This window comes from Maylandia zebra, linkage group LG5 (genome assembly GCF_041146795.1).
Source record: "Maylandia zebra isolate NMK-2024a linkage group LG5, Mzebra_GT3a, whole genome shotgun sequence".
NCBI classification, from domain to species: Eukaryota; Metazoa; Chordata; class Actinopteri; order Cichliformes; family Cichlidae; genus Maylandia; species Maylandia zebra.
The window spans coordinates 16,921,215-16,948,607 of record NC_135171.1 but is presented as its reverse complement, the minus strand read 5'-3'; the positions used below and the strand labels follow the sequence as shown (position 1 = coordinate 16,948,607).

The window sequence follows — 27,393 nt, the reverse complement described above, 5'->3', positions numbered from 1 at the left end:
TTAGCTGCTTATCGGTAGAGGGTTGGAAATTATCCCCAGCATATGCTTAAAAATATGTATATCTATCTATATATATATATATATATATAAACATATTACCGGCATAATCTTTTCAATCCTGTACTTTTCAGGTCCTTAACTTCAGGAAAGTAGCAGTTATGTGAACCTTAAGAGAAGTATTTAGGCTACATAGCTTTAGACCTTTTCCTGCAACTGCTCAGATGATTTATTATCACTAACTATATAAACGTAACATTTCATAATGGATTCGGGTCAAAATTTGTGCAGTTTCCAAGGCTTTGACACTTTGTGAGACTGATTTTCGAGTTTTTGTCAATCAATATCTAAAATCAACGTTTGCCATTAAGCAGCAAGATAACAAAAGACTATTTACAGATTCCATCGCTTTGATAAATTACTGTACATACAATAAATGTTCATTTATTATTACACTGACAACTGAAATCCCCAGTGAATACATCCAACGCTGATGCCTTTGTTTACTATTCAAAATTGGAGGCGGGTCATGTTTTCTTTTCCAGCTTTCTCATTGGCTGTTTGTTGGCTTGGGGTCGTGCATGCGCAGGCGCACTTGTGCAGGAAGAAGGATGGATGGATGGATGGATGGCTTGTCAATCTAAAAGGCAACACGAAGGGTAAGCTACTGCCTTTAAAACCTTACTTCTAAAGAAGTGAGAAGGAAAGAAGCCTTTGTAATACACGTAGCTGTCAAAGAAGATGTCAAACAGCCAGTGGAGCAGAGTTATTTAGTGAGTTTGTAAAACTGTTTTGTGCTGTGAAACTGAGACACATCGCTTCACAAGATAAGTCCTAAAGATGGTTCAGCGCTAAATTCCCGGTCAAGTTAAGTGAAGGTGGGTGAAGTACTTCACAGTAAGGCTAAGAGTACGTGTAAGGTCCTTTTATTTTTAGCGCGTTTGAAGTGTGAGGAAACGTGTTTTCTCAATAGTTTGAGTGGCTATTGGCTGGACTGTACCAGACACCTTTGCGGAAGTTGTTTGACTTAGGGGTGTGCCTCCATCTAACTAAATATATACACAAGTCAGTAATACAAACTTTAAAATCGTTTGTTGGTTTACAAAAGTAACTCGCGGTCGAAAGCATTCAACTATTTGCGTAATATGTTAATGTTCCCCGTGGGTGACTGATTTGAGCGAATCTCGGATGGTGCTAATATTATGCAATCATAAAATCTGACGTAATGGATCTTTCACAGCATTTTTTATGCAACGCTGAATAGAAAAGATGACACATGTGTTAGGCTAATGTGCGATAGGGTGAGGCAACGTCGATGTCTGCGCCTTAGAGGTAGCAAAGGTCAGTAAAAGCAAAAGAAAGAACAAACTGATGGAAAACTGATGAAATCATTTGTGAACGGCTGTGGTTTTGCAAGTGTGAGAATTTGTTGACTTTAAAGTAAGTAATCTGCATTTTTGGACTGATGGACAAACAAACTAAGACATTAAACTAACCATGGGGTTTTATGAACTGATGACAGTTTCTGTGAATGGAATCAGTGGTCGTGATGATAGATGACATTTACTTAAAGGTAAGTTATTCCTCAGTAATTAGGCATTAACGACAGTGATTCTTTGAAATATACAGTCTTTCACTTAAGGGATGAGTATAGGAAGCTTATGAATGAATAAGAAGCACTGTGAATTGCAGATCAGGTATTTGACCCATGTATAGCACCTTTAACCTTTTTCCTCACTATGTGATGGCAGTTTCAGTTTTGAGATATTAACTTGTACAAAACCTACCCTCCAGAAAACAAAATGTGCAAAGATGGGCGTAGCACATATTAGAACACATTCTCATACGGTGGAGAGTCATCTTTTTTCCCTTAGGCCTACCTCTTTCCCTCCATAGGGAGAACAGGCAGGGTTTTCCATTCAGATTTGCAAGTCGTTTGCTTGAGTTCTTCCAAAGTGAGCTAGGATTGTGAAGGGCTTTCCAGTGCTGTCAGAGCATGGCTGCTGGAGAGTGCCCTCATCTCTGATGGGCCGGAGAGCTGTGGTCATTCCCAGAAACTGTGTGGCCGAGCAGTTCACGCGCGTGAGCGGTTTTATGCCACGCGTCTGTGAATAGCCTGTCCGACCCTTTTAGAAAGTGCTGGTCTGGCTGTCATGTGCACAGCTAGTGGGGAAGTATGAATTCAGTGTGTGTGTTTTAGTGTGTGCTTGTGAAAATTGTATAAGATAGAGGAAGCAATAGTGTGAGTGAATATACTGGGACTCTCTCACAGATTGCCATATTTTTGCTTTCAACTTCAGAACTGAGAGGACTTGATTGCTGTCATCGCTGATGATTAGTGGTAGAAGCGGAGGTTCTGCTTCCACTTAGCTAGTTCTAATCGACTGTTCACACTTTTGTAGCTGCACAGTTAAAATAATGTAGCCTGACAAATGTGGGGCGGTTAGCGACTTCAAGAGAAAGGCGAGCACTCTGGGGGATCATAGCTGACAGGTTGCTCAGGTGGACATGGAGGTAAAGTGTCTTAACAAAGTTTCTTAGTTTCTGCTGTTGGAAAAGTGATTCTTGCGGTGCCGTATGGCAGACAGGAGATCCGGGAAACACAGCCTGGTGTTGAGGGGCCGTCTGCATCCTTCTCTGTGGGTAAGACATGAGATTAGCATAATGTGAAATTTAGATGGGTAATAGACAGGTGTAGCGGTTTGCTACATGATAAATAGGTGTTCTGTTGATTTTTTTGTCTGTTATTTTTTCGCTTCTTAGTGTTAAAATCATAGAAAAAGTCTGTTTGGGGGGATTTTTGATAATATTATGGATGGATCCTCACACATCTCGACCATTTCTCTTACTTTAAGTTAACATTTAAAGCATCACAAGCTGTATTAACTTAGATAACTCTAGGCATTTTCTTTAGTTTTTTTCCCCAAGTGCGACTTTTGCCCTTTGTTTTATTACGTTATTACTTTGCCACAGGATCAAATACGGCACTTCAGGGATTACCTATTAAAACGAGGGGGAAAAAGACGTCAACAGGCTTTGATGTCTTTCTTTGAAGATGTACTGTATTAACATCACTAGGGCTTGTAAGACCAATTCAGGTAGAAGTCCTGTTTACAGATCCCACAGAAGCCAATTTCCCAAAACAGCGATGTTGATGGAGGCAGAAACGAAGACAGAGCTGTTTAAGTAGATCTTGACAAAGTTTGGATTCCTTTCCTGTTGTTTTCAAATATGTTAGAACCTGTTAAATCACGTATAATGGGTTTTTACTTGTGACCATCATGACTACACATAGAAATGTTACCGTGATATTTGCTTACAGTCATGATAAAAAGAAAGTAAACCCTCTTTCAGTTCTAAGGTTTGGGAAACATATAAGTCTTTATTGGGGCTTAAAATGAGGTAAATACATCCTCAGATAAACAACAACAAAACATAAAATATAACACAGTGTCATTATTTATTCAGCAGTGCAGAAGCAGTGTGTGTAAAGCTACGTATGCACCATGATCCAGTAGCTTACTGAACCCTGTTTAGTACCAGTGACTTGAAGTAATCATTTTCTGTTCTTTATCAGTTTCTCGCATCATTGTGAAAAGGTTTTGGCCCTCTCCTCTTTACAGCAATAATTTCGCTCTCCTAAGCATCAGGTTGAGTTCTGTGCTTTGACTGCACCATTGATTCTTTTCATTTTGTTGTAGATTTCTTGGTGAGCTCGGGCTCATTTAACATGGGAATATATTGGTACACAGAGGAGTTCATGGTCATCCAAATCCAAGTGTCCAAATACTGTTTGCAAGGAAAGCCCAAAATCAGTTGACAGTTGGTGTCAGGGTGTCTGTGCTGATATGCTATGTTTGGTTTTCACCAAACATGGTGCTGTGCATTATAGGCAAACATCTCCACTTTGGTCTAATCTGTCCAAAGGACATTGTTCCAGAAGCTTTGTCACTTGTTCAAATACAACTTTGCAAACATAATTTGTGCTGCCATGTTTGTTTTTGCCTAGAAGAGGCTTTCTTCTTGCAACCCTTCCAAACAACTCATACTTGTTTAGTCTTTTTCTAACTGTACTGTCATGAATCTTAATATTTAACATGCTAACAGAGCCCTGCAGAGTCCGAAATGAAAGTGGCGAAAATGAAAATGAAGCTATTGGTTTTTTTTTTAGTTTCTCTGATCATTGCATGATCTGACCTTTGGGGGGATTTCCTTGGATGCCCACTTCTGGCAAGACTGGCAACTCTCTTTGTTTTCCACTTGTGAATAATCTTTCACACTGAAGAATGATGGAATAGGAATTGTTTGGAAGTGTCCTTTTAACCCATCTCAGACGGTCGCTTCTCTACAATCAGTCTTCGCTCCTTGGCATTTCTTGGCAAACTTTACCCAGTTAATTACGACAGTTAACTTACATTTAACTACGTGTTTTTTATCAGCTAGCAATGTAACATATGTGCATATGGATGATATATTACAGGTTGAATATGAATTTTATCTTTGTCATTTAATTATTTTAATGCCTATAGGACGTATGACTGTACTGGCTTTTGCCTGCTATACTTGCTGCTGAAAATGTTAAACAAAACAAGAATTAAGGGTCGAAGTGCAGACCACAGACAATTCAAATTGCAGAGTCGACACTTTTTTATTTATTTTTTTGGTGTGATGTGACACATGGTCTCCCTGGTTCTCACTTCTTCCTTTTTGTTTTTTCCTTTTTGTTAGTCCCAAACCATGAATATTGTGAACCAGCTAGCAGAGACGGTGTTTGTGACGGTAAAGGAGCTGTACCGCGGCCTCAACCCCGCCACCCTCACAGGAGGGATTGATGTCGTCGTAGTGCGACAGCCCGATGGGTCTTTCCAGTGTTCCCCATTTCACGTCCGCTTCGGCAAGCTCGGCGTGCTGCGCTCCAAGGAGAAAATTGTTAGTGTTTTGGAATATTTGTGTCATTTCAATTTCAGCATGATTGACTTCCTGTTGTCCCTGTGATGAGCCCGTTGTTTACTGTGACTATAGGTGGACATTGAGATAAATGGAGAATCTGTGGATCTGCACATGAAGCTGGGTGACAATGGAGAAGCTTTTTTTGTGGAGGAAAATGAAAATATGGAGGTGACCGCCAAATTATGTTTTTTTTTTTTTTTATGTTTGCTGTCTTTTATATTCATTTTAAGTTTATTCGATTGTTTATTTATTTCTGTCTCAGGTGCCAGCCCATCTGTGCACCTCGCCAATACCTCTTGAGGTCCTAGATGAAATGGAGGAGACCACTGAGGGCTCCTCCTTAACCGGGTCCTGTTCCCGCAAGAAGAAACGGCGGCGGAAACGCATGCGCTCCGAATCTCACCTCAAAGAAGAGGTCAGCTCCTCATCGGATGAGAGAGAAAGTGATCATGCTCAACAAAACTGTACTCCTTCAGAGGAGCTTGCCACAAAATTGCAACTCAGGTAAGTCATCAGAAAAAAATAAAATAAAATGTGGTATATCTTTCAGAAGAATTCACTCTTTAAGATGCCTTTTTTTGTAAACATAAATTTGAGTCTGTTAGAACTTATGGTTATGGCTTATAAAGGTTAATCCTTGAGATTCTTTTGGTAAAGAGACTTCTCCAACTTCAGCTGAAAGATGACTCATATTAGCTTAAATGTTAATTTACTGTTTGAGGCAAAATCACTGTTGAACACTTCTCTTCTCTATGGATTCATTCTGCATCTGGTAGTTTCTATTTTGTCTCTCGAAACAGGTTAAAAAAATGCAATTATTCATTGTGTAGCAAGTTTCTAATCGTGGGTTTAAGACGGCATGCTTGAAGGAGGTTTTATTGTTGCTTGACATTAGCATGTTTTGTTAAACCTGATATGGAATTTAAACGTGTCATCCATCTTTAAACATTGTGTGCAGGACCAAACCTGCCAGAACAAAATAATGAGCACAAAGCAGCTGGAAACTCCATAGAGCTGCGATGATGAATTTCAGTAGAACTGTCAATGCAAGCGGCCCGAGGGAGTAATGTAGCCCAATATTTGTCTAAAACAACAGTGGAGCTGTAATGATGGTTTAAGATGAAACAGTATTTTATGTTAAGTGTGCGTGTGTGTGCGTGTGTGTGCGTGTGTGTGTGTGTGTGTGTGTGTGCGTGTGCGTGTGCGTGTGTGTGCGTGTGTGTGTGTGTTTTCAAGTAAATCGGTGTACTATTCATTGTCTGAGGAGGCAAATGAGGATCCTGGGGCCACCCAGACCAGAGAGACTCATCCACATTCAGATGGAGAGCAGTCACCTTCAGAAAAGTGAGACAAGTCTATTAACTTACTAATCATATTCATTTGTTTGCATCAGTGGCTTGTTATATCATCACTTTTTTCTGTCTCTGCAATTATGATCCTTCTCCTCTGTCTTTGTACTTTGCTGCAGTGTGTTCTTCAGTCGCTCGTCTTCTCCTAAGAGCGACTCTGAACTCATGATTAAAACTCAAGAGTCAGCTGGTCCTCAGATGCAGTGGAACTGGGGAGGCTTTCCCACGGTAGGGCAACATATGCTTACACATGCAAAAGTGTACTATCTTCTGCGTACCTGTGTTGTCATTACTGACTGCCTGTGTCATATTTCTTATCCTGCTCTCCCTCTCGTAGCTGTGTCAACCAGAGAAGACGGCTGTGGATTCACAGGGTGGTTCTTCTTCCGACAATTTTCATTTCCGCGCCATTAAAAGACAAGACTCCTTTGACATGAGCTACGATCCTGTGATTAGCTGTGGGACTGTGGGCAGGGTCACTGTGGTGAAACCGCAACCTCTGACTCACGCGCTCGATTTAGACGGGCGCAACAAGCAAACCATTGCTTTATCCAAAGAAAACACTCACATTTCCATGTCTGCCTCCAGTGACGTCTTCAAGTCTTGTGCCTTATCGATGGATATGCCTCATGCTTCTGAGGCTGCAATGGAACAGGAGCCCAACAGAGACTTGTCTTCTAATTCAGTCAGTAAATGCACCGATTCCCTTACTAACAAAGGTAGCACACTGACTGTTGTTAGCCCAGTTAGCCCTGAAAATGAAAGTAGTGTGGTCAAAGCGGCCACACCAAGCAATGCACAAAAACAACTCATTAAAGACCACACGGACCTAGAAACAAGTCCAAGTAATCCAAAATCCTCTAATGCACAACATCAGGGAGCGTTACCTGACCAAAGTGAGCAGAGTTACAGCAGTAGCCCTCCTGTGAATGAGGGTGACAGTGGAATCGATCCTTTCTCTGAGGGAGGGGAAGAGAACGGTGAACCCAGAGGGAGTGAGGGGTCAGCAGGAGCGACAGATACTGGGGTCAGCCTGCCCGCTGCAGAGGCATCGGCAGCATCTTCTAAAGCAGAGCAACAGGATAAGATAAAAGGTGAAGCCTTTCTTTAAGCATTCCTGCTGTTTTAGGTATTACTCCATCCTCATTTTGTACTCAGTCTACAGTGTATCAGTGTTAATGTATCAACTGGTCACAGGTAAACGTAATCACCACCTAGGACCAACAGATATTTACCTGGATGATCTGACCACGCTGGACCCGGAGGTGGCCGCACGTTATTTCCCCAAAAGGTGAGATGTCACATTAAGGTTACTTAGTTATTTTAACTGAGCTCGCTGTTCCAATCTTCATCATTGAAAATGATAAACTAATGTTTGAAATTGAAAGAACATACAATCATCCAGCAGTTGTGCTCGAGTATTGATTAGGTGTAGTTAAATTACCTAAAATCCCTGTGTTTCCTGAAGTGAGGGAGAGGGAGCGTTTCAGAACGGGGCAGAGCAGGGCTCCCGTTCAGGAAGCCAGTCGCCTCAGTCAGTGGGTAGTGGGGCAATGGACAGTGGCACCGAGTATCTGTCAGATAACACCTCCTACAACATGGACGTCAGCATGTCCCTTTGCGGACGAGAAGGCAACACCAGCAAGATCACGAAAGGTGAGTGTGGTTAAACTGCTGCTGATGCCTGCAGAGTGTCTGCCGCTGAAGTTAAAGTATTTCCTGCATTCCTTCTTACTTCAGAAAAGTTTATGGAGCACCTTGTGACATATCAGGATTTTGCCAAGAATCCAGGAATCATTGAGGATCCAAGTCTTGTCATCTGCATAAACTCCAAGTATGATTCTAAAAAGTATATAATAATGTATTTCTAAAGTCACCACTATGTTATTACTCCAACAGGTTTATATCCATGACTCTTCATCAGCTGTTTTTCTTTCTTTTCTCACAGCTATTACAACTGGGCAGTGGCTGCTCCAATGGTTTTGTCAATGATGTCCTTTCAGAAAAACCTACCAAAGGTATTTTATTGTATTAAAACTAAACCACAAAAATGTTACCTAAAGAAGCTTCCTTTATATTCTGGTACAATTTTTATATTTTATTTATAAAAAGATAATCACAACAGGGGGAATATATTTGTTGTCTTTTTTTCCCCATAGAGTACAATAGAGCGACTGGTGAAAGACAAGATGCCCAAAAAATCTGGACGCTGGTGGTTTTCCTGGAGAAGGAGAGACATGGACAGCAGCCAGGTAGATGCTCAGGAACTCATCACAGTCGTTATTTATTAGGTTTTGACAGTGTACCCAGAAGAAAACACACTGGACCTGCAGAAATTAAACATAATATCTTGTGAGGACGCAGCCTTTTCAGCCAACATCAGCTCGGATAAAATGATGCCAATGTTGGTTGGTTTGTTTTGTTTTTCCCAGCAGAAAAACTCAAAGGAGGAGCGAGAGGAGCCACTGGCAAGTGTTTCTTCCACAGTAAAGTAAGACACCTTTAATTACAGTAACTATCATTGTTGCAAAAATATCTTCCAGAGTTGTCTTTGTTGTGCTAGGCATAAAAAATGTTTTTGTCTTCTCTTTCTAGTATCAGATTTTATTCTCAAGTCACAAATTTTAAAAGAACCATCTATAAACTGTAGCAACAAGACGAGTGCTTTTTCTTTGTGTTGTTAAATGTTAAATGTGGCTGACAGCTATCCAAAGCTTCAGTACATGTTCTCTAGTTTTTAACATTTTTATAGACTCAAAGCAGTCAAAGGGTCGTTGTCTGTAAAACAGCCTCCAACTCTTCGCAAACAGTCCATTGCCAAACAAATTAGACACGACATTTTAATATTGTTTCTTCAGAGCGACATTGGATGATGTGGACAGTGATGAGGCAGCGGGCCTTGGGCGAACAGCTGTCATTTCTTCCAGTCTTTCAACAGAAACCCTCAACACGGCTCAGTCTATCAGCCAGATGTACCGCAAATCATTACGTCTGACGTCTAAACAAATAGTAGGAGATAAATTTGCACAAATGTTCATGCACCTCGATAAATTCTTATGTATCACAATCAGTTTATGTTAGGATGTATTTAACTGTCCTCCCCATACCCAGGAGCATTTAAACTTGCATGAAGGAGCTAACAAGGTGGTGTTCAGTGTGACCACACAATACCAGGGCACCTGTCGCTGTGAGGCTGCTATCTACCTGTGGAACTGGGACGATCGTGTGATCATATCTGACATAGACGGCACCATCACCAAGTAAGAACAAACACGATTTCATGCAAAATTATAGTGTCTTAGATTAACAAACAGCTATGGGCACAAATTAATATACACTATTCCCCAGAAAGATTTACAGCAGACTCCATCTGTCTGTTTTTCTTTTTTTAATCAGCCTCATTCTTTTGCATTTTGAGTCTTCTCTTTTGGTCTCCTGCAGGTCTGACGCTCTCGGTCATATCCTACCTCAGTTTGGAAAAGACTGGACGCACAAAGGCATCGCCAAACTCTATCACAAAATACACAAGTATGTTAAATTGAATATTATGATATTTAATATCGTACCTGTAGTTTAAACATTACAGAAACGTACAAAAATAATTTTGGAGATTACCAATAAGGTTAATATAGGGCAGCTGTGACATGAACCTTACATTGCCTTGTAGTCTAATACATTTTTAACCACTGTAGATAAATTGTTCCCACATTCAAATGAAAAATTAATATCACTGTCGCTTTCTTTGCAGAAATGGCTACAAGTTCCTGTATTGTTCAGCACGAGCTATAGGTATGGCTGCTATTACCAAAGACTATCTGCAGTGGGTCAATGACAAAGGTACCGTCCTGCCCAAGGGCCCCGTACTGCTGGCTCCCAGCAGCCTTTTTTCAGCACTGCACAGGTACCACATATTCGTACTGAACTGTTAAACAGAAAAGAGATGTAGCATGAAGCTGTTTAAAAATGAAAATAAAATTGTATTTTAATGTACTGCTGACCCCTAGTGGCCAAATTGCCAATGCTCAGCTATTGCCAAAGACAAAAAATGTACGAAAGGGACAATCAGTTGAACAGATGTGTATTTTAACTCATTCACTGCCATTGACGTCTATAGCCGTCAATGGCAGTGAATGAGTCAATGGGTTTAACTCATTCACTGCCAATGGCTGGCAGTGAATGAGTTAACTGTAAACCATGTGTGCAGAGAGGTGATTGAGAAGAAGCCGGAGGTCTTTAAAGTCGCCTGCCTCGGTGACATCAGGGACTTGTTCAGCCCACACAGACAGCCTTTCTACGCAGCTTTCGGCAACAGGACTAATGTAAGCAATGCTACGGGGCTGCTTTTACCACAGCTGTGCATCGAACCATCAAGTGTATTTGAAGTTTTCCATTTATTTGAAGTTTCCCAGGTATTAAGCTGTTTGTCTGGCAGTTATTTTAACCCCTGGCACAAGACTGTGTTTATATATCATTGCAACACATGTAGAGTTAAATTATGAGAAATATAGTAATAAAGTGTTGCTTGTGGAAATGAATAAAACATTGGATAATGATTTATAATTATTGATTTGTGCTCCAATGGCACAGTTTGGGGCACATAAATGCTGCAGAGGTTAAGAGAAGATTAACCTTAAACTCCTGTCTGTTGCTGCCTGGACTTTTACAGGATGCATATGCCTATAAGCAGGTTGGAGTGCCTGAAACCAGGATATTTACCGTCAACCCAAAAGGAGAGCTCATCCAGGAGAAGACTAAAGGCAACAAGTCTTCGTAAGTATGCAGGAGACAAGTGATGGGAAATTACATTGCTGAAAAGCAATACTGTTTTCTTTTTAAAAGGGAAACAAAATGTGTAGATATAGGACACTTTATACATGTTTTATTAGACCATACAAATCAAGCAATAGTTAAAAAGCATAGTTTATGCTCTTTAGGGGATGAGGAGCTTAAACTAAAAAGAACAAGGCTAAAAAATACAAAAAATACAGGCTAAAAAGTAAATAAAACCAAACATCTGTGTATAGCAGTGATCTGGGTTTGTTGTTATAACCCATCTGTGGATTGATGTCCAGTGGTTAAAAATCCTTTGGCATTTCTTAAATTATTTTTCAATTTTTTTGCTCTTTCGGTGTGATAGTTTTCTCAGTACATACTCTCTTCTTCCATGGACTGCTTAAGAACTAGAGTTATGATGCATCTGATGATATTTCTCTGGCTTATGACAAGGAGTACACATCTGATTTTACATTACAGCTGATTTTAAGCACTCTTGTTTAAAAAAAAAAAGAAATATCAACAATTTAAGATGTTATATATTTTTTTAAACCTATAATTGAAGTTTAAATGACTAACACGATAATTCTCCATGCAGGAGCACAGCTTTCAGAACATGCCTGTAATCTTTAATGTGGACATTTTTTTTTTTTTTAGACCCCTCACCTTCCATATATAAATATTAATGGTGTTCTCATTTGTGTTTTTATAATCCTTCATGTTTTGCAGGTACAGCCACCTCAGTGAGTTGGTGGAGCATTTCTTCCCTTTGCTTTCTGCTGAGGGCAGAACATCCTCTGTTCTTGACTGTCCTGACTACAGTAGTTTTTCCTATTGGAAGGAGCCTCTACCAGAGCTGGACCTGGATGCACTACTGTAGACACGCAGTGCCAAACCCGCACACAAAACATACACAAGCTAAGGCAAGCACATATATTCCCAGGTTTTTCCCGGCTTGAGTGACTGTTGCCTTTGTTAACTGGAGTGCCTGTGTATGAGCCACTGAATAAACTGAAACATAAAGAGACCGCTCTCTCTTCTTCTGCTGCACTCAAAGGCGGAGCCCAATCAATGCACTGCTGACTGTGTCTGTTATATTTTGCTGTTTGTGTATTATACTACAATCAATATGCCACAACAGGAAAACATATGCCTTGAACTGTTTTGAACTTGTTGTTACTGTGTACCAGTGTTACAGCAGCACAAAAATATAATATTTAGCTATTGGCCCAACAACTCAGACATCAGCTATGAACCTGTACAGATATAAAACTGAACTTTATTAGATGTGTGATGCCTAAACCCTCCAAAACATTAAATTAAATGTGTTGTCCTTTATTCTAAGAAGATTGTAGAGAATTTATGACTGTGTGCTGCTGAAAATGTCTTATGGATTTGAGTGTTTGGGTGTAGATTGCAGCTACATGTGCTCAGAAACCAAATATATATTCAACACATGTTTAAAATGCTTTACTTTAGAGGTGGTTTCCATTCATTTGGATGTAGCTCGTGAGGTATTGCCTGATCTGCAGTGACTGTTAATGGAGTGTTTTTAAGTTAAAGTTGACACGGGTGAATGCAAACCCCCTTGAATGGAAAGCTGTAATAGAATACTACCACTTTGTCAAGTCTAAATATAAAGTAAGCAAGCAGATTACAGTTTGTACACTACATGAGTGAGAGTGCCTCAGACCTACAGCGAATTACATTTCAGTTGAGCAGGCAGCTGTTCCACTTTGTGATGACACTGTTGTGTTTATTTTTTTGTATTTTCTTGCACATCTTTTGTCCTCAAACTGTGTGGCAATGCATTGAAGCTGAGGATACGGCTGTTACTGTTTAGACCAAGTATGCAGAAATACGCATGTCGTCATTTGTTTTTAATGATATGCTTGACTTCAGTTTAAAAGATTAATTATTGCAAGAGTGAGGTTAAATTGCCAGGTGGGATTTTTTTTAAAATGTGCATTAACATCTGTAATACAATAAAATGCAATACAAAGTAATCGAATAAAGAGCTAACAAATTCCATTGGTAGCTGCAGTTTTATTAGCTCCACGTGGGTAGGTGACGGCGTCAGTGTTTGCTGAAGGCTACCAGGGTTACAGCGGACCTCTGCGCAGGGCGTTTTGTTGACGCACCTGACACGGAAGAAGCAACACAAAAAATTACGGTTCCTTCAGGTAAGTCTTTAAAGCTGGATGGTATGTTTTAAAATAACAATAATAATAATTAAATGTTTCTAAATAAGTGTTTACGCTTTACACGATGCCCCAGAAATTTGGGGCTTGAGAGGCTTTTGAAGAGCAATCGTGCAATGTGCGATTTAATAAGAAAACAAAGCCGAATTAAGTGAGCTCATCTTTTGTTCCCACCCTAGCAGGGAAACGTTCATCGTACATGTGAAGGAAAGTGACCTTTGGATTCCGCTTGTGTGCGTCCTGTTCTCAGGAAAGCGAAACTTAACCAACAGGTTAACAGTCTTCTTACCAGTTACTCGTAGATCTTTCCGTTTCCCCTTTTATGGCCATGACTGCAAGTTTTCATTTACAGCAGGTATCATGTGAAAGGCATCCTGTGACGATGCTGACATATGGTCTTATTTTGTTTTCAATGCACTACAACTCTTCAGTTGTTGTGCTTAGTCACTGGTGTAACTTCCGGATTTTACTACTGCAAGAAAATATGTGAGACACGGGGAACAATGTAGACGTTACCAGTTATGGGAAAATATCTAATTATCATTTTTATTGTATTTATTGCATTTCAGAAAACTAAAAAAAACAAACAAAAAACCGTGGTTTGTCCGTCTGTTTCCATAATGTGTTTGCTGTTTTCAGCTTATCAACCCTATCTAGAAAAGAAGTCGATATCGCTCAAATACATTATGCATCCAACCCCCAGACCATGAAAATTAAACCAGATTAAACCTTTTGGAAGCCGAGAAAATAAATATTTGTTATTAGATAATGACAAAAACGTAGCCGGGATAGAAGTAACAGAGCTGCAAATCAATGTTACGGTTGCACATATATTTTTCTGATAGTGATTCTAACTGTAAATCTATCAATACTGTCGAGGTCATGGCCAAATTACGTCTACCCACATCAGCAAGTCCTCACTGGTGTCCTTTCCCCTGTGTTTTGTTGTAATAGTTGTTTTTCTCCTCTGCCAGGTGAAATACACTTCATTTCGATGCTCAAACAAAACAAACAAATGTAAAACTTGGTTGGTTTGCAGTTTGGTCATTAAGAAGACAGAAGCTAAAGAGCTTGGTATTTAATCGCTGTCAGCATTTTTTTCTTTCTTTCTACTGTGTTTGCATTAGGTCTGGACCGCTGCCAAACCAGTTTAGTAACATACTGCTGTAATACACGCACAAAGTGTCATGGCAATGCCTTGCTGACATCAGCACGCCTTCTTTCTGGCAGCATATATTGTTCCGAATCATCTGTAATGCCAATCATCATTAATGGTGCCTTCAGAGATATGCAGTGCTACTCCAGAATCTCTTATAATAATGTATTTTTCTTTCCCATTGTTGTTTTAACTTGCATATGTAAAATCAATACTTTTACATAGTAAAAAGTATTGAAAATTGATCTGTGATTCATACATGTAGTCATATATGCATTCATTCATAATAATTAGTGTAGAATGGAAGCCCTTTTTAATTACATTAATTGTGTATTGTGAATTACTTACCATTGCAAATGTTTACCCCAGGTTGTCTTTTTTTTCAGCACCTGTCATCATGTCTGAGAGTGAGAATGAAGAGGCTTTGGCTTTGGAGCTTACATGTCCCATTTGCCTGCAACTATTCTCTGACCCAGTTTCTCTTCCTTGCGGTCATTTCTACTGCTTTGCCTGTCTTGAGACCATGGCAGAAGGCCTTGACCATCACAACTGCCCCGAGTGTCATTCTGAGTACCAGGGATCCGATGCCCTCGTGAAGAACTTCAAAATGCGTAGTATTGTAGAAACCTACAAAGCCACTGCTGGGAAAGTCCTCCCCCCTGGAAACCCTGCTGATGGCAGCTATGTAACAGTCGAGAGCGATCATAGCTCTATGACAGAGGAATCTGAAGCCAAATATCACCAAGTGCAAGAAAAAGCTGGAGAGCTCCAAGAGGAGAGCGAAGAATGCAAAGCAAAGGATGGGTTTCGAATTGGGTCTGGATCCACAGAGCATCCCTTTTCAATGGATCAGGAAAAAGGTGGTGGCAGAGGCAAAATGGAACTGGATGAACCAAAGTTTAAACTGGCGTCGCAAGTGACTGAGCTGAACGTCAAGTTAGAGATGGCAGAGGGTATCCTTAAGAAAGAAAAGGAGTTGGAGTTAGAGGTGACCACTGCTAGTGGTCGGCTGAGAGAGAAAGCATCCGGCCTGTTAGAGAAGATAAAGGAGCTGTCGCAGAACTACATCGAGGGAGTGACACAGATGATTGAAGAACAGTTAGGTCTACCTGAGGCCATCATATGCTCTCGGGTCAGTCAGGCCTCTGAGCTGACCGAGCAGCTGAGGCAGGCTTTGCAAACAGCTGAATCCCTTTTGAAAGAAGACGATGGGGCAACATTTAGTGAAGAGCTCCAACGTTTGCAACCACAAATTGCAGATTTGATTTCAAAACAAGTGGGAGAAGAGGAAGAGCTTGTTAAGGTAAAAGTCAACCTTGCACAGGCTTGTCCCAAGGTGGAAGACATGAATGCTGAGCTGAGGGAAAGACTCGGAGAGATTCAGCGCTCTCTTCGAAACACCCTCAACCCTTCTGAGATCACCTTTGATCCAGAAACAGTCCACCCTAACCTTGTTCTCTCAGAGGACTTGAAAACGGCCACATTTAGTGCTGCCAAACAAAACTACCCGTCCTCTCCTAAGAGGTTCGCCAGCTTCTTCCAGGTCCTCAGCAACCAAAGCTTCTCTGAAGGTGATCATTGCTGGGAGGTGGAGCTGGAGGGGTCACCTTGGATCATTGGCGTGTGCTACAGTGGGAAACTAGAACGCAGCGGGGTGCCATCTGCTCTGGAAAGCAGTCGAAGCTCTTGGTGTCTGATGTGGTTCAACAACCTTCTGACTGCCTTCGAGCAAAGTCACAGTGTGCCTTTGAAGAGGACCACAGTGTCACGCAGACTTGAGATCAAGCTGAGCTTCAAGACCCACAGGCTGAGCTTCTACAATGTTAGCCCTACCAGTGGAAAGACTCACATTTATACATTTAAAGCTAACTTAACTGAACCAGTGCACCTGGCCTACAGGATGATGTCAGGTCACCCAAAAGGCCGTGTCACAATTTATTCATAATTGTAACCACAATTTAACAAACTGTGCATAGAAAAAAATAGTAAATAATTTAAGTTAAGACTTGTACAATAAAACAGTTTTGCCTTGTACTAGAGGCTTTACATAATGACGGAGGGATGCTTCTCAATTTGGCATCAACATAAAGTTGTTAATATGAGTGAAATACTTGCTGAATGACTGAAAGACTAGCGCAGACATGCAGAGTTCAGAGGGGAATGTGGATAAATATATTTTTTATTACTCCAGCATAATGCACTCCTAATATAATGTAAACAAGGAAGAACACTTTAAAATAAAGATGTAATTTTAAAGATGTTTTTCTACTTTAACTGATAAATAAACTCCTTACAAAATCCCCAGGGCCTCTGTTTCATAATATATTATCATTATACAATTAGTCTTCACAACCATACACGCTATTTTACATATTTGTGAGAGATCAGTCTTTTGTGCTTTGTGTTTTACTTGCTTAAGTATTAAGTAAACAAAACCTCCCTACTACCACATCCATTTCATTAATAAGTATGACATCTCGCGAGACTTGCTCATTCTGTTTGGTGGGTGAGAGTGTCAGCTGACCCGACGGGAAATTTGTTAACGAAAGTATCTGGCATAGCTATGTCCCCTGTTGGAGACCAGTGTGTCGGTCGATTACTATGTGTATGACAACACATGTGCTTGAATTACATTATTGAATAATATATTTTACAGCAGTTATATCCTTAATTCCGAGTCTTCTGAAAAGGTAAGATGCTAATATTTACTATTTCATGCTCCACGCTGTGTCGGCGTCAGTACACTGCCACCAGTTTGTTTTGTTGCTAACGCTAGTCCATCGGCTTTTAATCTCTGGTACTTTATGTTACATAAACAAGCCGCATGTACCATGAGTACTATCGTCATTGACGAATTTGTTTCTGAGGAATGAGCGAGTAGTTTCGTTTAATAAACAACACAAATTCCGACGGGAGCTAACGAGCTTAGCGGCTTAGCTAACGTCTGAAATTCCCCTTCCCTAACTGAAAGTATTCCGATAAATAATACGCAGAAGTCCTGCAGCGACATGATTCCTGCCCATTTTCAACTTTAGCTGACTCTAGCAAAAAATGTACGTATGTTAGTCTTAGCCCCTGGTATTTTTGTAAGCTGTGGACAAGTTTGGAAGGCTACTGTAACTTGTCTCTTGTCCAGTTGTTGAGTAGGCGTCAAGTAAATGTTAACGAGATTAGTGTTACTGCTTGGCACTGAACACTGCATGTCGAGTTTCTCATCATGTAACGTTCAAGTACATGAGCTGTGATTTCTTGATGCATCGACTGCACTACTTTTTAAATAAGTGTTCCCGTGTATATAGCTTTATCTAGAAGACCAACTATAAATTCTTTAAAGGAGGATACAGCAATCTTGTATGTAGCTAAAGCAGACCCCTTCAGTACCTGCAGCACCCCTACAGTAAAGTTCTTACATATTTCAAAATGACTAACCGTGTTTAAAATATTATTTGACTTAATCAGATATGTCTTCCCTCAGGCTCTGACACCATGCTAGCCACAGTGACTACTGTGGTTAGTTTTTCTCAGGACAATGGCAGTGTTTCACCTACGCCACTGGGAAACACAACAGCATTCTCGACCTGGCAACCTGATACCCAAAACAACATCACCAAGCCTCACAAATGCCTACAAGTTCTGTATGAGGACATTGGAGAATCCAGGTAATCAGTTGATTGTGCAAAATTACTGTTGAAACTACTGTTACTATAAGTGCAAAACAGAGACTGTTCAAAGTAGAAATTTACCAGATTATCAAAAATGTTTATAGATACGCACTCTTTGCTGAAGGACTTAATCCCTTCATTTACCCTTCACATTCACCTGTCTGCTTCAGGGTGCGGTTCTGGGACATTTTATTGCTCGTGCCTAATGTGGCCTTCTTTGTATTCCTGATGTGGAAGCTGCCCTCAGCCAGGGCAAAGATCCGCCTCACCTCTAGCCCCATCTTCGTCACTTTTTACTTGCTGGTAGGACACAAACTGTACAATCAGTGGATGTGCTTTTTCCTCTTTGAACTGGTATACCAAAGCATTTAAGATGTAAAAGATTGATCTATTTGTCAAACCGTATATTAATACACCTTACCTCAGCCTGGCAAAGCAATAAAGGAACTGTTGTCAATAGTGTTGTTGAGTACAGGATTGTTATCAGCTGTACTTTGGCCTAATTTTCCACCAGTATATGATTTTTATTATGACCATGTTATGTTGACAGACTATATCATGTAGTCTAACGTGTTGTGTGCTGTGGTTCTTAGGTTTTTGTTGTTGCAGCAGTTGGAATTACCCGGGCTATAGTGTCCATGACTGTCAGTGCATCCAGTGCTGCCACCATTGTAGACAAAGTAAGCAAGCGCATGATCCACAAGTAAAACTTTACAGGTTTATGGCTACAAGTTGTAATTTAAAGTAAAATTATAATCTGTGATAGAAATGACACCCGTTTGGTCGTAGCCACGCCACGCCCAAAACGATAGAGTCTGTTACGGTGTCAGTTTGTTTTCAGAAAAAGGTGTAAAACAGAGCTGAATTTCAAGTTATTATCTACTGTTTCAATTTAATGTGTCTTCCCATTCCTAATGGTACTGCAATGTACAAATGGGAGCATACCTGGAATTTGTTAAAACGTCTTTTAATTATAGGCTTATAAGAGACTGAAATGTATGCCTTTTCTAAGTCTCTTGTGTACAAAACAGTTTGGGTTTCTGTCAGTATAAATATTTGACTTGTACTAAAATGACAGGGACAATATCCTGCAAGAGATAACTTTTTATTAAGTGTCCAAAAAAGTTTTTGACCTTTCATGTTTAAAAGAAAAGGCGTAGCTTCATTCCACACATACCAGGCAGATCACTATGGAGCTTAGAGAGATGGACCTGTTATTTCCATTGCACATTATCAGGGCTAAACTATTAAATTTACCAAAAAAGAATGAATGAATATATAACATAATGGTGTGTCTGCTGACCTTTAAAGTTATGCACTTCGACTTAACACGTGTTAATACACAGCTGATCTCCTTAACAACAGGAATTCCTCCTAAAGATTTCTTTTCTCTTTAGGTGCTCTGGGAAATCACTCGTTTTTTCTTGCTGGCTATTGAGCTCAGCGTCATCATCTTGGGACTGGCTTTTGGTGAGTTTGTCATGTTGGTTTCAGTTCTCATTTACCATACATTTTATTTTTAGGTGTGTAATGTTTCTAGCTTTTTACATGACAAATATGTTTAATATGTTTTTTTGTTTTTTTTTTAATTTTCTTTTCAGTGCTAAGTGCAATTAATTTAATGCAGCTGTTTTCCTGTTAAGCATGATTCTTCCTCTGTTCATTAGGCCACCTGGAGAGCAAATCCAGCATAAAGCGTGTGCTGGCTATTACTGCTGTGTTGGCTCTGGCGTACTCAGTCACACAGGTAATGGCAGATGGGAGGTTAAATATAGTTTCAAATGATTACCATCATGACATATTGTGGCAGGAAATTCTGCATGCAGATGAACTGAATAATACATTGTCTCAGGGCACGCTAGAGATACTGTATCCTGACAGTCATCTGTCAGCGGAGGACTTCAACATCTATGGTCACGGGGGCCGGCACTTCTGGCTGGCAAGCTCCTGCTTTTTCTTTCTGGTCAGTAACTCCATTATAATGGCAGCATGAGCAAAAAGATCCTTTACCATAAATGATCAGCCTGTTATCTCATATTTGTCTTTTTTTAAATAGGTGTACTCTTTGATTGTGATCTTACCAAAAACTCCAATAAGAGAAAGGATATCTCTGCCATGTGAGTTAAAAGTTAAATTGCATTAAACAACAAAGTTAAGATTGGAGAAGTAGAATTGCTCCTAACTTTTGATATGATAAAAAAAAAATGTTACAGTTTTTCAATAGCAGAAGTATTTTTGACCTAATTGGCCACATAAAGTCGTGTCTTGTCTTTTAGAGTTAACTTTTTAAAACCACATCTATACTTACCTCACGCAGTTGTATTTCCCCTGCTGCGTTTGTGTCATTGTCTTCATTTTCACATCCTCACACAGTTGATCAGAAGAGCCATTGTTGTTGACCTTTGCTATATAGTTAGAGTAGTTGGGGGATTTATCAGCGAAGTTCCATAAAGGGTCTTATTTATAGTGAGTCATTATCCACAGTAGAGGCCAGTAGGGGGCGGCAACGAGAGAGCATAGATCATTTTGATGGCTCAAGTTTCCTGACATAAAGGGCAGTAAAAGTATCTTAATTATAGTCAAACTTTCGCATGTCCCACTGGTTTTGTTTTTTGTTTTTTCATCAAGTGAAAATTAACAGACTATAAAGACTGAAAGAGAGGGGTGGGGGGGGACACTTTTCTTACTCAAATATCGTTAAAGCCAAACTTGGTATTTAACATATTAAATTTACCTGCAAAGCCCTGATTGATCTCTGTTTGGCTTCCTTTCTCCAGCTAAGAGGAGTTTCTACGTCTATGCTGCCATCCTGTCATTGCTGAACCTCGTTCAGGGCCTCGGCAGTGCTCTGTTGTGTGCTGAAGTCATAGAGGGACTATGGTCAGTATTCTGAAGCATATTTGCTTATATTACATCAAAAATACATTATATAGCTATAAAGCCAATTTAGATTTTTTTTGGTGATTAAAATAAGTAAAATAAGCCTCATATTTAATTTTATGCTTCTAAGAAGAAACAATAGCTGCATTCAGAGCAGCTGTGGCTCTAATGCTTTGTAAGCCTATTAGAAAATGCCCTTGATATGGAGCTGGCTGCCTGTTTTAAAACCTCTTAGTATTTTAATTTTGTTGGCTGAGTTGCACCCACTGGGATGACTCACTGTTTTGCTGGGTCCACCAAAGTTCAGTGGAGTTTATACGGGCGAATCTGAACATAATAGTCAGGCAGCAATCTGTTGGTTATGCTTTTTGTGAAGCTGAGAGCTGAATAAGCTTACTGAGATGGTTTGCTCTTTCTCTTGTGAACCAGCTGTGTGGATGTCACAACGTTCCTGTACTTCTCTGCCTTCGCTCCGCTCATTTATGTCACATTCCTCAAAGGCTTCTTTGGGTATGTAGTCACATGAGATGTAGAGAATAAGAGTGTAATCAGCACTTATTATACATTTGGTTTTTTTTTCTTATTAGTTTTGATTTTTTCTACTTCCTTGTTTTTTAAATTCAGCTTTGCTTTTGGTTTAGTTTCCAGGTGAATTTGCTAATTTCAGTTTAGCTTTTTTTGTTTGAAAATGTAATATTTTAGTTTGTTTTATTTATTTTGTTTGTTTCAGTGTTAGTTTTAGTCTTTGTAATTATGTTTGTATTGAGGACTTATGTCAGACAGGATTCAGGAAATGTAGCCTATAGATATGACCACGAAGTGGTTTTCTCTTACATCAGTTTAGATGCTTGATTTATTTGATGAGCACTGCAGGAGTTGACAGTTTTCAGTCTGTACAAATAAAAGCTTACCTTTTCCCTCATCTCTGCAGTTCAGAGCCCAAGATCCTATTCTCCTACAAGTCGCAGGTAGATGAGCCAGATGAAAGTGATGTCCACCTTCCTCCAACCATCGCTGCAAACCTTGGTCGTAAGGAGATGAATGACCAGGGCCTGTACTATTCCTCCACCCAGATTGATGGCTCTGGTCCGAGCAGTACTCGCATGGTTGGAGCATACCTGGATGATGTTGCCTCCGGACCCTATGGGTCCAGCAGCGTTAACAGCATTGAAGCTGACCGCTGGAGACCTGTAATTGTGTGAAGGGGTCAAGAGTTGTACAGCTGGACTAAAATTGTTGTGCATGTGTAGTGTTGTCAGCAATATGGGGATCAGTGAAGTTGGTGCAGAACAAAACAGTTGGACACCAAGGAGGGTGATAGTGGTCTTTTTTTGGAGGCCTGAAAGAGTGGGCGCTTAAAACAAACAAACAAACAAAGAAAAAAAAACTTATTTCTGAAGGACTGTGAATTTAGCAACTGCTTTTGTAACATTGTCCAGAGTGCATTGCTGCTGCTGCTGCTGCTGCTGCTGGTGCTCCTGCTCCTGCTCCTGCTCCAGCTCCAAACTGGGAGCGCTGCCCCTCATTGTGGCCCCAACAGGCTTGATAATGATTCTGCTCTGCAAGCTCTTATTTCTGGGAGTTTATTGACTCGTCTCACCACATTTTCTGTCATTCCAGCACTAATGCAACAATGAATATCTCAGTTCTCACCGATGATGTTTTAAACCTATTTTAATTACAAAGGTTTATAAAACTGATCAAACATTCTTGTGATGGAAACCTTACATCTGTACATTCCCACTGAAGACTTTCAGTAACAGCATCTCATCTGACTTAAGATTTGTGACCAATCAGGCTAATCAGTTTGCACTGGTCACATTGCTTATTGGAAGCACTTCAAAGACTTGTGCTAATTCATTTGGTATGTGTTGACAAGTAAAACAGTGTTGTTGTGTTGTATGTCACTTCATTATAATAGGGAGCTGCTGAATACAGGCAACGCATTGGTGTTAAAGGGCAGAATGTCACAGACACAAAGGACAATTCCTAACAATTGAAGCCAGATCTTGTGGATGACATCTTTTCATTTTTGTTTGGTTTTTTTTGTGTGCTTTTTACTTTAATTCCAGATTAATCAATGCTGCCAGTGAAATGACGTTTGTTGGCAAGTTATGTGTTTGAGATAAAAGACAAAATTTGCACAAACTTATTTGTGTATTCCACATCAATCTTGTGATTGATACCAGTGGTTTTCCAGTTTTGCTTGCTGCCAAAGGTTGCTGTTGCAGATTTGATTTTTTTCCCCTATATTCAGAGTTACAAATGTTACCACAAGTGGTGAACGTACACCAAAAACAACTGTTTTCATAGTATCAAATGGGGGTATTGATACAGTTTCATTACATAGTTTAAACTTTTGTCTTTTGACAAACAAGGTCAGGCACTGGCATTGGATCATTGTAATACATTGACAAGGATAAGTATATTGCATACTGTTGCCAAGGAAAATACAATATTTGGTATGAGGTGATTGCTGTATTTAAGCTAGCAGTATTCATCAGCATAGTGTTGTAACCAATATGCAAAAAAAAAGAAAGAAAAATAGGGGGTTGCAATGATGTTTTTCATCATATGATTCATTTGCATTTTTCCTGATTTGAAATATTTTATCCTCAAATGTAAATTTGTTGTTTTATGTCGGGTAATGGATTAAAATATTCTTTTCCTTTTGTTGGACAAGAGTTCACAAGTTGCATCACAGCAAAATTCCACTCTTGAAAACATTTGATGGTGGAATCCTTTGGAAATGATGTTTAAAATTGCGTTTTTATTGAAGTGCATTTATTGTACAATATTCCAGCCATGTCAAATCAAGGTGTTAAGCATTCCATGAACTAAAGAATAAACAGTGAACTCTTTGTTTCAATTGTTTTTTTCTACTATCTATAGTGTGTGTGAGAGCAAATGCGCTCTGTATGATCTTAAATATACCGCACAGGTCGCATTTTAGATTCGTCAGTCTTGTGTTTAACTACAATTCCCATCAACCCTTCGTCCGTTTACGATAAGCTGCTGTTAGCCATTGGATCTGTAATGTAAAATCTAGCCAATGAGCTTTCAGGATACTGAAGCGTTAAAATGACCTTTATTGGAGTATTTTGACCAGCAGTCGCTGTGGCGGCGACTCGAGTTGCTCTCCAATTTATGTCTTCTTCACATAACAGTCGACTTGGCTTGTATTGCGTGATTTAATTGAGTGGGAACGGAAAACTGGTCAAAATGGGAGGAAACGGGAGCACGGCGAGGAAAGTGTCATTCGGACTGGACGAAGACGAGAAGGTCACAGTAATTGAAGGAGTGAAGGTATAGAGTACAACGTTGTTGCTTTAGGGGTAATTCACACCACAGTTTTAATTATTATTATTATTATTATTATTGTTACGGTATATCGGCTAATGGCAGAGGCAGTAGTGGGATTTTGTGGTGGTATCCGTCTGTCTGCTGCGAGCCTGACAGGTCCAGTGTTCTTAAATGAACCCGGGTCAGAACTTCTTTTTCCTGTCATGTCCAGCTACTGTTGCCCTTTTTCTTAGATTAGTAGGTTATTATTTTATTAGTATAATAATGACTGATAAAATGCTAGCACAGCGGACAATTTCACAGCACTAGGTCACATGAGATGCTGGTGTTATTTCCACAGCAAACCGCTGATAGCTAAGACGCTATGTCAACAACAGCAAACACGTTAAGTCCTTTGCTGTTGTTGACTTCTGTAATCAGAAGTACATGTCATGAAACATGGGGATTGTCATCAACATATTTGCAGTTTTGCAGCATGAGAATATGTAATCTTTTCTATCCATGCAGGCAAATAGCTAGCTAGCATTTGTTTCAATACCTTGTCATTGGATTGGTGAGGTGTACAGAAGTATTTTCTGTGTTATAGGACACTTGAATAGGCTAGGCGATGGACTTTAAACCTCTTAAGATTTAATCTGGTATACATTTACACTGCATTGCATGTGTTTATTAATCCCATCCAGCTCTCAGAAGATGTGCTCCGCAGGATGAGGGAGTCTCAGGGGTCTGATAGCAACAAGCCACCAAAGTCCTTGCCGGACAGTCACAAACCACCACCATCAAGTATGTCGCTGGTCAAAGGCCTTTCCTGTCTCACAAACTTCCCATTGTAACCGCAGCAAATATGTTCCCATGCACTGATTCTTGAGCACAGCATCAAAATATAGTATAATTGCAGTAGATAGCTTTGCCATGATTCATGTCTGAAGGGATCTTATTATACACACCCCTAACCCTGCTGCAAATCCTGCAAACGGGTTCATACTGTCATTTTTATATGCATCAGTAATCCTTATCCAATTGTGTGTTAGGTGCAAAACCATCAGGACCATCTTCTAAAGAAATTCAAGAGGAAATGCGGAAAAAGTAGGTGCTCACAATGTCAAGGTCACTGTTCCCTTGTGTTCAGTCATGCTTGTTTACATGTTTAGAATTTGTCCTGTAAGTTGCTCTGTTTTGTACACACACTACCTGTTGTTTGTCACTCCTCTGGTGCTTTTTCTGAAGTTTCTTCTAGCAGTTACTGACGGGAGCTTTTTTTTTTTTTTTCCTTACCATGTTCACAAGGCTAAGGACTTGGATTTTACATGCCATAGACTGTAAACCTGTTTGAGACACATTCTTGATTTCAGATATCAAATTGTCACAAATTGAGTTGTATTTCTGTCATAAGGAACAGCTGCAGCTGAATACATGTTGAATACATGTAGTTGACAGATATTTGAAATGACGTGCACACAGTGTGCAATGTTTTGCAAACATACACATGCCGAGTGACCTATTGACACTGCCTGTGCTACATTACTCTGTATAACAGGCATGTTTCTGTGCTGTTGGAGTGCCTATATGCTGTGCTGAGCCTCTGAAGACTTGCATATTGAAGTCCAGCAGTTCTCACTCATGCTCATTGCAATGCAGTTAATTTACTCTATGTATATTTTACTTTTCTATCACATTACAGTGGAAAACCATGTGTAACATTCTGGAAGTGACTTCTGTAGGCGTTTTCCACATTTATTTGTAATGCTTTGCATAAAGCAATATCTGTAAAACCTCAGTGGCTAACCCGCTATGCGAACAAAAACTTCAGAGGGCTTTCCATTGCAAAATAAAGTGTCAAAGGTTAATAGATCTCATGTTTCAATTACTTTAGCTTTGAACGTCAACAGGCCATGGTGAAGGAGGAGTTGGCCAAACTGGCCCAGAGGGAGAACGAGAATGCAGCAATCACTGGCCTGGATGAGCTGACCTCTGCCCTCATCATAGAGAAAGGAAAATCCCTCGAAGAGCACGAAAAGTCCAAGATACTGGTGAGTGATGTTTTCTGGATCTATGCCAGGAGCACATTTATTTAAATCTTCACGTCCTGCATAATTTCACTAGACACATCTTGATAAAAATATACTTAATTTGTTAAGGCTTAACCTTGGTAATGCTCTTATATGAATTTAAAGATGTAGGGAGACGTGTTTGTGATTGATTAAAGTTCCAGAAAGTTAAAAAGAGCAGTGTTAATTTGTTGAGATGCTTTGTAGATCTATTTATTTATATTTTTTAGGCTAAGTTAATTGTTCCAAGACTTTAAGATGAAATAATGGCTCAATTTATCATTAAAATTGTAAAATCTAGCAGTAGTATGGATGCAGAGTACTACGCTGATGTAGTGGTAAACAGCACCCTCTACTGCTTTGACTTCGAATACTGAAGCTTTAGTGAAGCAGGGGATATCTGTGTGTCCATGTTTTTGCTCTGCACTTCTGAATAACATGTTTGTAAAAGCAGATAAATCAGATATTTGGATATTCAAAATCTGATTGTCTTCTTGTTGTTCAGTTAGTAACATTTGTCTTATTGTCATAGTTTGTACATGAAAGCTTAGTTCAGTATATTGCAAAACTCAGTGGTCACAGGTGTTACTATGCTATTTGTGTTTGGCATTGGTTGGAGTTTCTGATGATGTGAGAGCAACATAAACGTCATGATGGAAATATACAGTTCTTGTAGTGCTTTGTGGCCAGCAATGACTTACTTCAGCAGGTCATGTCATTAACAAGAATATATGATCACTAAGTGTCTCCTACTATGAATATTAACACTCCACATTAATGTCCTAGTGTTTAATTAAATGTAGGTAATCACGTCTCCCTCGCCTTTTAGAAGCGGCCTGGTATTAACAGCGTGGCAACAATAAACTTGACAATTGGATACAGAACCTGTGATGTTTCAGCATTTTACTGTCTCAAAGCAGGCTTGTTGAAACAAAATGTTGTCTATATTCATAATTTAGACTGGTAATGAGTCAAACTAGCAGTGTGGTGTGTGTAGGATTTCAAACGGAGACGTTAGTGAGTCAGATGTGTGAGGAGTTTGATGTGAGATGGAAAATGTCTAAAGGCAGTAAG

The 27,393-nt window shown here is 39.8% G+C and overlaps 4 protein-coding genes across 11 annotated transcripts in view; all 4 read left to right on the top strand.

The window, feature by feature from the left end:
• Positions 1-585: 585 nt before the first annotated feature.
• On the top strand, positions 586-13,098 carry LOC101473778 (phosphatidate phosphatase LPIN2). Of its 6 annotated transcripts, none has more exons than XM_076883879.1 (20): positions 586-656; positions 4,726-4,926; positions 5,020-5,115; positions 5,210-5,451; positions 6,184-6,291; positions 6,416-6,524; positions 6,634-7,390; positions 7,494-7,587; positions 7,765-7,952; positions 8,037-8,130; positions 8,245-8,314; positions 8,456-8,548; positions 8,729-8,787; positions 9,155-9,305; positions 9,408-9,556; positions 9,738-9,824; positions 10,045-10,197; positions 10,501-10,705; positions 10,963-11,066; positions 11,799-13,098. In XM_076883879.1, the coding sequence occupies exons 2-20, from the start codon at positions 4,735-4,737 to the stop codon at positions 11,947-11,949; spliced, it is 3,102 nt and encodes a 1,033-aa protein (XP_076739994.1). In that variant the 5' UTR covers positions 586-656; positions 4,726-4,734; the 3' UTR covers positions 11,950-13,098. The 6 variants fall into 6 exon arrangements, with proteins under 6 accessions (XP_076739994.1, XP_076739995.1, XP_076739993.1 ...); XM_076883880.1 differs by having other exon boundaries at positions 650-770; XM_076883878.1 differs by lacking the exon at positions 586-656 and adding an exon at positions 663-875.
• A 23-nt stretch (positions 13,099-13,121) lies between these two features.
• Positions 13,122-16,727, top strand: trim107 (tripartite motif containing 107). The gene is made up of 2 exons (XM_004545177.5): positions 13,122-13,252; positions 14,813-16,727. The coding sequence occupies exon 2, from the start codon at positions 14,824-14,826 to the stop codon at positions 16,369-16,371; it is 1,548 nt and encodes a 515-aa protein (XP_004545234.1). The 5' UTR covers positions 13,122-13,252; positions 14,813-14,823; the 3' UTR covers positions 16,372-16,727.
• Positions 16,728-16,926: 199 nt separating this feature from the next.
• On the top strand, positions 16,927-23,829 carry tpra1 (transmembrane protein, adipocyte asscociated 1). Its single transcript, XM_004545178.4, has 11 exons — positions 16,927-17,116; positions 17,902-18,085; positions 18,259-18,391; positions 18,682-18,768; positions 19,486-19,558; positions 19,756-19,835; positions 19,941-20,051; positions 20,145-20,205; positions 20,866-20,968; positions 21,398-21,478; positions 21,900-23,829. The coding sequence occupies exons 2-11, from the start codon at positions 17,913-17,915 to the stop codon at positions 22,168-22,170; spliced, it is 1,173 nt and encodes a 390-aa protein (XP_004545235.1). The 5' UTR covers positions 16,927-17,116; positions 17,902-17,912; the 3' UTR covers positions 22,171-23,829.
• A 201-nt stretch (positions 23,830-24,030) lies between these two features.
• chchd6b (coiled-coil-helix-coiled-coil-helix domain containing 6b) overlaps positions 24,031-27,393 on the top strand; it is a 52,286-nt gene continuing 48,923 nt past the window's right edge. The window contains exons 1-4 of one of the 3 annotated variants that reach the window (XM_076883874.1): positions 24,031-24,274; positions 24,955-25,054; positions 25,303-25,357; positions 26,145-26,301. In XM_076883874.1, the coding sequence (XP_076739989.1) occupies positions 24,191-24,274; positions 24,955-25,054; positions 25,303-25,357; positions 26,145-26,301 (396 nt within the window). In that variant the 5' untranslated portion in view covers positions 24,031-24,190. The remainder of the gene's footprint in view (positions 24,275-24,954; positions 25,055-25,302; positions 25,358-26,144; positions 26,302-27,393) is intronic. The other 2 variants (XM_014407990.4, XM_014407992.3) reach the window with 2 other exon arrangements.

Excerpts from the sequence above, each read along its gene's own strand:
- trim107 (XM_004545177.5), top strand. The coding sequence starts at position 14,824 with ATGTCTGAGAGTGAGAATGAAGAGGCTTTGGCTTTGGAGCTTACATGT.
- tpra1 (XM_004545178.4), top strand. The coding sequence starts at position 17,913 with ATGCTAGCCACAGTGACTACTGTGGTTAGTTTTTCTCAGGACAATGGC. Across the intron at positions 18,392-18,681 it reads TCGTCACTTTTTACTTGCTG|GTTTTTGTTGTTGCAGCAGT; the intron begins GTAGGACACAAA and ends TGTGGTTCTTAG. Across the intron at positions 20,206-20,865 it reads AGAAAGGATATCTCTGCCAT|CTAAGAGGAGTTTCTACGTC; the intron begins GTGAGTTAAAAG and ends TCCTTTCTCCAG.
- LOC101473778 (XM_076883876.1), top strand. The coding sequence starts at position 2,575 with ATGGCAGACAGGAGATCCGGGAAACACAGCCTGGTGTTGAGGGGCCGT. Across the intron at positions 4,927-5,019 it reads TGCGCTCCAAGGAGAAAATT|GTGGACATTGAGATAAATGG; the intron begins GTTAGTGTTTTG and ends CTGTGACTATAG. Across the intron at positions 8,315-8,455 it reads TTCAGAAAAACCTACCAAAG|AGTACAATAGAGCGACTGGT; the intron begins GTATTTTATTGT and ends TTTTCCCCATAG.